Raw genomic sequence first — 11,497 nt, forward strand, 5'->3', positions numbered from 1 at the left:
GCATCCCCACAACATGATGCTGCCAGCCCCGTTCTTCACGGTTGGGATGGTGTTCTTCGGCTTGCAAGACTCCCCCCTTTTCCTCCAAACATAACGATGGTCATTATGGCCAAACAGTCCTATTTTTGTTTCATCATACCAGAGGACATTTCTCCAAAAAGTATGATCTCTGCACCCATGTGCAGATGCAAACCGTAGTTTGGCTTTTTTATGGATGTTTTGGAGCTTCTTCCTTGCTGAGCAGCCTTTCAGGTTATGTTGATATAGGACTCGTTTTACTATGGATATAGATACTTTTGTATCTGTTTCCTCCAGCATCTTCACAAGGTCCTTTGCTGTTGTTCTGGGAGTGATTTGCACTTTTCGCACCAAAGTATGTTCATCTCTAGGAGACAGAACGCATCTCCTTCCTGAGCGTTATGACGGCTGAGTGGTCCCATGGTGTTTATACTTGAGTACTATTGTTTGTGCAGATGAACGTGGTACCTTCAGGCGTTTGGAAATTGCTCCCAAGGTAGAACCAGGTCTACAATTTGTTTTCTGAGGTCTTGGCTGATTTCCTTTGATTTTCCCATGATGTCAAGCAAAGAGGCACTGAGTTTAAAGGTAGACCTTGAAATACATCCACAGGTACACCTCCAATTGACTCAAATTATGTCAATTTGCCTATCAGAAGCTTCTAAAGCCATGACATCATTTTATGGAATTTTTCAAGCTGTTTAAAGGCACAGTCAACATAGTGTATGTAAACTTCTGACCCACTGGAATTGTGATACAGGGAATTATAAGTGAAATAATCTGTCTGTAAACAGTTGTTGGATAAATTACTTGTGTCCTGCAGAGAGTAGATGTCCTAACTGACTTGCCAAAACTATAGTTTGTTAACAATACATTTGTGGAGTGGTTGAAAAACAATTTTTAATGACTCCAACGTAAGTGTATGTAAACTTACGACTTCAACTGTATTTCACCCCCCCTGTCCATTTTCCACTCACCTTCATCTAAAATTTTGAATGAGTTTCCTGTAAACAATAATTATTATATTCCCTCTCTTTGAGCCTGGTAAATATTGTTATTTTCTTATTATCTGCTAAGCCATTACAATTATAACTGGCTATACTTATTTCACCATTTACCATAATGAGATACAAGTTTCAAATCTATTCATCATCCACACTTTTTGTGTACACTTGTAGTATACACATCTCAGTGCAAGAGGCGTCACTGCAGTTCCTGGTTCGAATCCAGGCTGCATCACATCCGGCCGTGATTGGGAGTCCCATAGGGCGGCGCACAATTGGCCCAGCGTTGTCCGGGTTTTGCCGGGGTAGGCCGTCATTGTAAATAAGAATTTGTTCTTAACTGACTTGCTTAGTTAAATAAAGTTTTTTTTTATCATTAAAAAGTACCATAGTGATTGTGTCCATATAAGCTGTACCATGATATTTGCATTGCTACTAAGTAACCCTCCAATTGTTCTCCACTACTCCACCCGCCAAAGCCCCTCCAAGTTGGGTTGTCATCCCAGTGACCGGCAGACCACCCCCATCCCCCCGGATCCCTAGGCCCTCGAAAGGCCAGGACCCATCCTTCGAAAAGAGCACACAGTGCCACCCACAGAACAGAAGCAGATTAACAGCTAATAGTATTCCCAATGCTCTCATCTCAATTTGCTTTATATATAGCTATTACAAAAAAATATATATTCAAATATCTTGTGTATCTTAATTTGCATAATTTACAATTAATATGCGTAAAAATGTCAGCATTTTATGCAAAGGATTGTTACCTATAACCAGGATTGCCATAGCATTACATTACATTTTTGTCAAGCAATTATTATTTTAGCAAACAATTATTGTGATTCATCCTATATTGTCCCTAACATTCTTAACCCCTTGGAACAGATGTTGTGAATTGTTAGAAACTACTGCATTGTTGGAGCTAGGAACACAAGCATTTCGTTACACTCACAATAACATTTGCTAAATATGTGTATGTGACCAATAACATTATATTTTATCTACATTTGTTTAAGCTGTTTTCTAGTGACATTTATTTGATACATCCATAACAATGAGCTAATGATGCGCGATTTCACCTGGCTTAGAAAATGTGCTCTCTTGTCAGGACACTGTTGTTTAGAGGAGCTAGCCAACAACACAGCTAACACAATCATTTCAAACTGAAGCTGGCAAAATACTGCAAACTAGCTGTTATTGTTTCATTTGACCTGTTTTTTATTAATATTTATTTGTATATATCCATAAAACTGATGCTGATTCATGATTTCGACTGGCTGAGAAAAGCTGCCTGCCTGTCTGTCTCATCCCGACTTCCAACTCTTGACACATTCATTACTATGCAACAGCTGGATATCAAATTTGAATACTGAAACAATGTTGCAAATGTCAGAGAGACAGACAGCAAGGTTTATACAAATCTCCGCTGTTGAAAAATAAATGTTAGTCTAAAAGAAATGTAACATAAATTCTACATGCTTTTTATAGTGGAGATAAAGTTTATAAATTGCCTGGCTGGGCTGATAAGACAGTGGATTGTGCAGTCAGATGGAACAGAGTAAATAGGCATTTTAAAGTCATAGATTTACCTTATGGAATAGACACCGGCTGGAATGCAGTTTTAACCAATCAGCATTCAGGATTAGACCCACCCATTGTATAATTAAGCATGAGGGGGTGTGGTATATGGCCAATATACCACGGCTAAGGTTGTTCTTAGGCATCACGGAGTGCCTGGACACAGCCATTAGCCGTGTTATATTGACCATATACCACAAACCCCGGAGGTGCCTTATTGCTATTATAAAATGGTTACCAACGTAATTAGACCAGTAAAAATAAATGTTTTGTCATACTCGTGGTATATGGTCTGATATTCCACGGCTGTCAGCCAATCAGCATTCAGGACTTGAACCACCCAGTTAATAATACGTCATAACCTTGTTTGACAAGACAACATCAAAGGGCAGCCAAGTTGTTGTCTTTGCCAAACAGAAACGGCACCCTGACTAAGCCATCTGCACCTTACATTAAACAGAACACCCACGGTGAATTGCACTAAAAACATGGTGTCTGTACTGTCACCACCTGAGGTCTGAGACAGTGTGGGCTTCTTCTGTTCCGAAGTCAAATACCACATAGACAGTAGAATCCTACAGACAGACAGAAATCAGCTGATTTCTGTTATGGTTCAGTAGCTGAGAGAGACCATGGTGTAATTGATTGCTATGGTCTAGCTATGGCCGTTGTCACAGGTGTTGCTAAGGCCAGACAGGGTCCCCTCTACAGATGTAGGATCTTAATATGATCACCCTATTGCAGGATAACTTTCCTGCAATGCAACATATGTTTACTTGTAGTGTATTTAGGGTTAAAAAAGGCTTCTAAAGTTTGTCTTTCAACTTTGAAATATCAGACTTCATTTTCCCTTACAAAAAATGTATCAACCCTACAAAAATGTCCTTATAACTCAAATTGTTTTGTGGCTGCAGGACTATTTTTTCCTTCTGTAGCAAACTGGCTCAAATTAAGATCCTATATACAGTATGTTCTCATGTCTTGTTGCCTGTGAGCTAAATTTAACTCTGTCTCATTCCTACTCGCTCTCTCTTGCTATTTCGAGTGTCAACTCTATCTCATTGGCTGTAGTTCTCTCTCTCTCTCGCTCTCCCTCCCTCTTGCACTTTCCAGTGTCAGTGTGTCTGCTGACACAAATTTGAAGAGGGGACACTGTCAGACAGATATTGCTAGGGTCATTTGGATCGCTTGAAGTTCATGACCTCTAGTTTGTACTAAACAGACCGCATAATCTATCATTTTGTAATGTATAAGTCTATAGGTTTTATAGAATTAACAACATACAGCACAGATAGGCCCACGTCATCACTCTTACAGTATGATTGTGTTTGCCTGGCAACTGTTACTATTTTAGCTGCACATGTGTGTCTAAATCTCCTCATCATATTATATTATATAATACTTTTCTGTTACACAACAAACCACAAGCATGCTATTAGGCTTCTTTAACAACCCACACACACACAACGCTTAGCAACACACACACACACACATTCAAATTCGGTTTCTCTTTCTGATCCCTCTTAGAGCGACGGTCACTCTTTTTAACAACACGCTCAAAGAAGTGTGAACTCTTCCTCCTGTGTGAACAGATGGACAACACACAGACAGAGGACATGGCGTACAGTCAGATGGGATAACTCCGTGACGTGTACTGAAGATGCAATGCATGTTGTTTAAAGTACAAACTCAGGCCAAGTGAATCAACATCTGATCATCAAGGATGTGCGTTACAAACTGCACTTGCGTGGACATAACAACAGCTTCGCTGTTTGGTTTTGAATGGTGTGGTTGATCTATTCCCTTGTTTATGGAGGTGATGGAGGTGGTGCAGTCTACCTACGTAAGAAGACCAGTCTTAGACTAAGTTATTTGTGGATACATCAATGCAGGCCTGGAGCTAAACACCACTATTGCTGTGCTATGCTATGCTATGTGACTAAAATGACTATTACTGGAACTTTGTAATGACTGAACTGATGTCTGTGAACTTTCAAACCTTATCTAGTTCTCTAACTGGAGAGGCTTTTGTTGGACAGGTCGCTTGGGTTATTTTGGTCATCGGTAATTGAGAAATAACTAAGGTGGAAGTGCACATGGCAATTTTAGCGCTTTTAAAAACAGTTTACAGCATCCTAAAACCCTCTGAACAGTGTATTTGTTGAACGTCACCCACCGTATCATATTTCAAGATGATATCAGCGCGTTCCTCTGTTATCAACGTCTCAATGTCTTTCTTCATGTCAATGTCTGAAAAGGAAAATAAAAAACAAACAACGTCAAATCCGAGATGCTTTGGTTTGCATGGTTGTGGGCAAATGTGTTGGCAAAAATATAACAGACATGCTCTTAATTTTACAGCATGCTTGCAAGCCAACCCTAGATGTCGGTCTAACTGACTACTGGATACACATTGGTGATGAATTTAAAACAAGCGGTGGTTATGTCTGTAAAAAGAGGAGGTGATGTTGTTTTTGTCCATTCAGTTGGTTAATTCACTCTATTGTTGATCATAAGCCTGTAACCATCTCCTGCCACTGTGCCTACAGAGCCCTGACCAGCATGTGTCCCCTCCTCAGCTCAGTGTTGACACAGTGTCACACTATGGCTGAATGCACTTCACAAACCTTTCGTAGTGGGATAGTTTAAAACATGGCGGGCCATTGTGTGTGTCTATTGAGTAAGATCATAAAAACCTAGTAAAACTGCAGATTTGAATGTGTGAAAGGTAAATAGAACACAGGGTTGAGAAGCAGAGCGCTATGTGGATGTACAGTATGTTGGCAGTGTGTGAAGAGTATGTCAGTGGGTCTGTCTGTTCTGTGGATCTGTAATATAAGCCCCCTGGGAACCAAGAATCCTGCCAATGTTTGGCTGACAGTACCTGCTGTTGGGAACTGACTTTTAAACTTGGAAATATTAAATATGTCACTGAGGGAGAGAGAAGAATGTAGAACGTTCACATTCTGTCAGGATATGTTATTGTTAGCCATCGGGGATCCTATGGGAGGAGAAGAGACACAGTCTGGTACAAGTCAACAGCCGTGAGTTGAGGAGGAGTGAGCAATTTGGGTAGAGGTCAGGTTAGATGAAGTGAGGAAGGACAGATATCACTAAGTTTCTGTCTAGCAACAGAGATGTATTGGCTGTTCAGATGTATAGGAGGAGACTCAGCACAGGAGAAAGGGTTAAATATCAGTGCTTGTGCGAATACGTTTTTTGTCTTATGCAGCTGTATGACCCAATGGATGAATAAACTTGGATTGAGCTTTATCCGTGAGTTTTTTTACTCTGTTTATTTAGAACCTAACACCGCTAACCCCACCTTCCTCCTCTCTCTCTCCACCCTCCTACACAGGAATCTACCTCACACACACGCGCGCACACACAGTCTGTGCACAATGAAATTACGTAACGCTAATCCTCCAAAAAGTATGAAGGCAATCATTTCAAGGGTCCTCAACTGTACGTTGTGTAGGCCTGTTTGAGAAGATAGATAGCCAGTGTAGGCCTACAGACGTTTGCTTTGGTTTGAGAAGTGAATATTGATTTCACGGCCCTCCAACCCGTTACAAAGCTTTCTGCCCTCACTGAGTTAACCTGTTCACACATGACAGAGTGTAGCATGTTCATGCCTATGCCTCTGTGGTGCTACAGGCCACAAGCACAGGTTTTCACCCAATCCATCATATGAACAGACCGTATCAGTGGGATCCCTACAGTACAAGAATGTTAATACTGTACTCTCCAAAACAAAACAGCGAGATAGGCCTAATCCCAGTTAATCCACACTTTCTATGGACTGCATCATTACCAGTGCCCTGGCTCCAGATCAGTCATAATCTGGACCACAGCAGGACACATCTTATTACTATCTTTGAGGCCAGGATTACACAACAAATGGTTGTTATTTTCCAACTTGATTGAAAGGCAGCTTCGGAAAAAAAGGAAATGTAACTCCATTACTCTGGTATCTCTTAATTTAAGTTATGTGACTGGCGTTCAACCACTGAGTGGAGACGTTTCCATAACGTTGTTTACAACTACATGCAACATGAACACGGCACAAGTCTAATGAAAGATAACTGTTTACGGAATTCATTTTGAGGGGGCACATATTGGACATATGTAGACCCTGCACACATCCCTCAAGCACAGGCAGTCAGGCACAGGCAGCTAGAACAGGGTCGGAGACAGTGTGGGGAGGCAACCTCTCAATGTGAGCAAGACAAAGGAGCTGATTGTGGACTATAGGAAATGGAGTGCCGAACAGGCCCCCCATTAACATCGGGACTGAAATGGAGCGGGTGGAGAGTTTCATGTTCCTTGGGGTCCACATCACCAACAAACGATCATGGTCCAGACACACCAAGACAGTTGTGAAGAGGGCACGACAACTCCTTTTCCCCCTCAGGAGACTGATACGATTTGGCATGGGTCCGCAGATTCTCAAAACGTTATACAGCTGCACCATCGACAGCATCCTGACCGGTTTCATCACCACCTGGTATGGCAACTCCTCGGCATCTGACCATAAGGCGCTACAGGGAGTACATCACTGGGGCCGGTGTCAGAGGAAGGCCCAAAAAAATTGTCAAAGACTCCATTTATATTTTAGCAGACGCTCTTATCCAGAGCAACTTACAGTAGTGAATGCATACATTTCATTTCATTTCATGCATTTTTTTTTTTTGTGTACTGGCCCCCCATGGGAATCGAACCCACAATTCTGGTGTTGCAAACACCATGCTCTACCAACTGAGCCACAGGGAAGACAGGGAAGACTCCAGTCACCCAAGTCATAAACCGTTCTCTCTACTACCGCATGGAGCGCCAAGTCTAGGACCAAAAGGCTCCTTAACAGATTCTACCCCCAAGCCATAAGACTGCTGAACAATTCATCAAATGGCCACCCGGACTACTTACATTACCCCCCCCCCCCCCCCCCCTTTGTTTTTACACTGCTGCTACTTGCTGTTTATTATCTATGCATAGTCACTTTACAAATTACCTCGACTAACCTGTACCCCCGCACATTGACTCGGTACCCCCTGTATATAGCCTCGTTATTGTTATGTACATTTATTGTGCTATTTTATATACATATATTTATTTATTTTACTTTTAGTTTACTTAGTAAATATTTTATTAACTATATTTCTTGAACTGCATTGTTGGCTAAGGGATGTAAGTAAGCATTTCACGGTAAGGTCTACACCTGTTTTATTCGGTGCATGTGACAAATAACATTTGATTTGTTCCAGCCTGGTCCTAAAGCATCCGATTGAGCTAACCGTGGTCTAACCTGAGGATCACAATTGTTTCAATCAGGTTTGTCAATGCTGGGCTGGAACAAAACCTTGCACACACACACAGGACAATTGGAGCCAACTTAAAGGGGCAGTGCAGTTAAAAACGTGATTTTCCTTTTATATATTTCCATGAGGTCGAAATAACGCTGAAATTGTGAAAATGATAATAATGTCCTTTTTGTGTAAGATATATATTTTTTAAATGCCTGTAATGTCAGCCTGTTCAGGTGGGATGGAACTTTTGGACCACATCATGACATCACAATGTGATCTGATTATAATAGACCAATGACTGTGCATCTGGGTAAGGGGTGAGCTCAAGACCATCCTATCAGCCAATCAGGGCTGTGTATGTAAATATCTTGACATTTATTTCCTAACGCCCACACGATCATACTGAGCATTTCAAGGAAGCTCAGGGAAATAAATGATAAAAAACATATTTTGGAGTTATTTTCATTAATATAAAACACACACAGTGATGTATTAGACATGCAGTAATGATTTAAAAATACAAGTACAAAGACTGCGTGGAAGCTTTTGGGTAACACAGACGGGACTGAATGTCTAGAATGTGAATGTAGGCTAGACCTACTGAATAATTCAGTGCGGTAGAAGATGTAGCGCATGTCTGCCAGACAGATGGTGGTCACTCATTAGCACAAATAAAACACAGCTTGGGAGATGACTGAGGCTACGGCTGAAGTCTACACAGTACACCTGGAACTACATGGTCAGCAGATACCGATAAGGAGAAAGACATTTGACCCTCCTGGCCTCCACGGTGTAGCCTAACATTTGCTTGGTTTTCTTAACGGGTAAAAAAAAGAAAAAAAAGGTTACAACACACCCCTCCTAACCAAAGGAACAGAGGTCTCAGTTCGGGACACATCAATACCAATAAGGTAGGCTACTGATGGTCAGTAACAGCTTCGTCTCTTTATCTCTGATCTTACTTTCAGAACAACAAACTCAGGAGAGGGAACACAGGCGATGGCGATCCTCGCTATTATAAAGCACTGCATGTGCTGCATACTATTCAAAGCATCTGGCTGAAACTGCCATGTGGTCAGTGGTCTGAAATCATAGCAGGAATATGGAGTTACTGAGAATGTCGCTGTTAGCAGGGCAGAGGCCGTAAGAGAGACCAGAGAGGGTTTAAAGGAGCCGGTCGTGCCCCAACTGATTGACTTTACATCTGGTCCAGAGGATGTTGACCCAGACACACACATACATAGATACAAAGGGAATGAGTTACGAACAGATGAGCATGCACAGGAACACAGGCGCATGCACGAAAGAAAAATAACACATAACTAATTGTGCATGACCACAACGATTGATAGCGCATATATAATATTGTAAAACAATAAAGATACTGTGTTCCAGAACTTAAAACAAAAATAAGTGTTCCTGTGTATTTCACGTTGGGCAACCTATGCAAATCCATCTACTGAATCTTATCCTAAGCAGGAAATCAAGTTACTGTGGTGTTTGTTTGTTTATAACCATATTCGCCATGCTACAGAGAAAGGCTACATTGATATCAAGGGGATTTTGCCTGTTGTGGATCAAATGTAATGACATTCATAGCTTATAATTATATTAATAGGGTGTTTTCAGCAGAATTACGAAATAGACTGTTCTGAAAAAGAAGATTAATGAAAACCTTCCATCATTCATAGGGAAAATTACAAGAAAACAGTAACTATACCTATAATGTATTTGCTATATGATCACTATGTCAGAGCTTAACTGCAAGGTTGTGGAGACGCAAAACTATAGCCTATTCAAAGGCAATACAGGCAACGCACAAAAAGCTAAACCAAACCGCACGAGTGAGTGTTGTGGCATTCATCAGCATTTTCATAGCCTATAATGTAGCGTTATGCCAGCAGGGGAATTCTACACGAGAAAACAATAAAGGAAATATATCGATTATTATTTACCTTTTATTGTGGATATCTCTCTGCGCTATCCGTGCAGTATAAATATTATAATTCCCTCTTCTCATTATTCCGTCGCTCCTGGAATTTTAGATCCACGGGAGCTGTCACCCAAATCGCGGAATCGCAACAAAAGCCGCGACGTCTACAGTGGGTCCATACTGGAGCACACGGGCTACCTAGATCTAACAGGATAGTGGTTCATTTGTCACTGAACAGTCTGTGGTGGGTGCACTGAGCAGGCGCAGCAGCGTGGCATGTGTGACAGAAATATGCTGTATGATGATGTCTTAAAGGTACAGTCCTCCGTATTACAATCCTAAATTACGGACTGACTCACCTCATGTTCACTGCAGTGGAGGCTGATGTGAAGTATATTATGGGATTTTGGCGCCCTCTCATGGCTATATTGCTGCTTTACACCAGCCAAGGTGTAGTATTGTACTCCGGTGTACAACTGAGGCCTCCAGCAAGTTCTTCAGGGCTACAAAAGAAATAAAATATTAGATTTGTGTCAATAAAGACTATAAACATACACCCAGAGTGTTTATTAGCATCATCGACCACTGATTGCAATATACCTTGTATTTTAGTCCATGGCATAATATGGCATGATGTTCAGCATACCACCGGAGCACAAAACAAGCAAGTGAGAATTATTTTATATTTTGAAAACTAAACATAAAAAAACAAATGATTAAAATTGCACACATTGCAGTGGTATTACATAAGAATTGATCAATGACTGATAAGGCAACCTGGTCTCAGAGCATTTCGTATTATTCTGTATGTAAATCTGAGTCACTCCATTAAGTATGATATGTATTCATTTGTGGATGTCCATCACCCATTTTGGATGATATGGAGGAAGAAATTTGTCTTGGCACCTAAAATCCTCACAAACTTTTACAGATGCACAAATGAGAGCATCCTGTCTGGCTGTATCACTGCCTTGTACGGAAACTGGGGCAAACTACCTTCCCTCCAGGACACCTACAGCACCCAATGTCACAAGAAGGCCAATAAGATCCTCAAGGACAACAACAACCCGAGTCATAGCCATTTCACCCCGCTATCATCCATAAGGCAGGGTCAGTACAGGTGCATCAAAGCTGGGACCGAGAGACTACAGAACAGCTTCTATCTCAAGGCCATCAGACTGTTAAATAGCTATCACTAGCACATTAGAGGCTGCTGCCTATATACATAGACTGAAATCACTGGCCACTTTAATAATGGAACACTACTCACTTTTATAATGTTTACATATTTTGCATTACTCATCTCATATGCATATACTGTATTCTATTATATTGTACTGTATCGTAGTCTATGCTGCTCTGACATTGCTTGTCCATATATTTATATATTCTTAATTTCATTCCTTTACTTAGATTTAGGTGTATTGTGTGTATTGTTGTGAAATTCTTAGATATTACTCGTTAGTTATTACTGCGCTGTTGGAGCTAGAAAGACAAGCATTTTGCTACACTCGCAATAACATCTGCTAAACACGTGTATGTGACCAATAAAATGTGATTTGATGAACAACATTTTTGGTACCAACCATAAAAATCTAAATCTCTAAAGTGACTCGACCAAACTCTCCATGTCTGTCTCACAGACAAAAGAGAATTCT

General features: G+C 40.9%; 1 protein-coding gene across 2 annotated transcripts in view; it reads right to left on the reverse strand.

The window, feature by feature from the left end:
* The window catches only part of LOC106561910 (USP6 N-terminal-like protein), a 41,144-nt gene extending 31,053 nt beyond the window's left edge, over window positions 1-10,091 (reverse strand). The window contains exons 1-3 of one of the 2 annotated variants that reach the window (XM_014126253.3): window positions 9,862-10,091; window positions 4,777-4,850; window positions 4,093-4,180 (exon numbers count right to left, since the gene is read on the reverse strand). In XM_014126253.3, the coding sequence (XP_013981728.2) occupies window positions 4,093-4,180; window positions 4,777-4,784 (96 nt within the window). In that variant the 5' untranslated portion in view covers window positions 4,785-4,850; window positions 9,862-10,091. The remainder of the gene's footprint in view (window positions 1-4,092; window positions 4,181-4,776; window positions 4,851-9,861) is intronic. The other variant, XM_014126254.3, reaches the window with a different exon arrangement.
* Window positions 10,092-11,497: the final 1,406 nt, after the last annotated feature.

The sequence above is a fragment of the Salmo salar genome, chromosome 11 (genome assembly GCF_965601325.2).
Source record: "Salmo salar chromosome 11, fSalSal1, whole genome shotgun sequence".
Classification (NCBI taxonomy): Eukaryota; Metazoa; Chordata; class Actinopteri; order Salmoniformes; family Salmonidae; genus Salmo; species Salmo salar.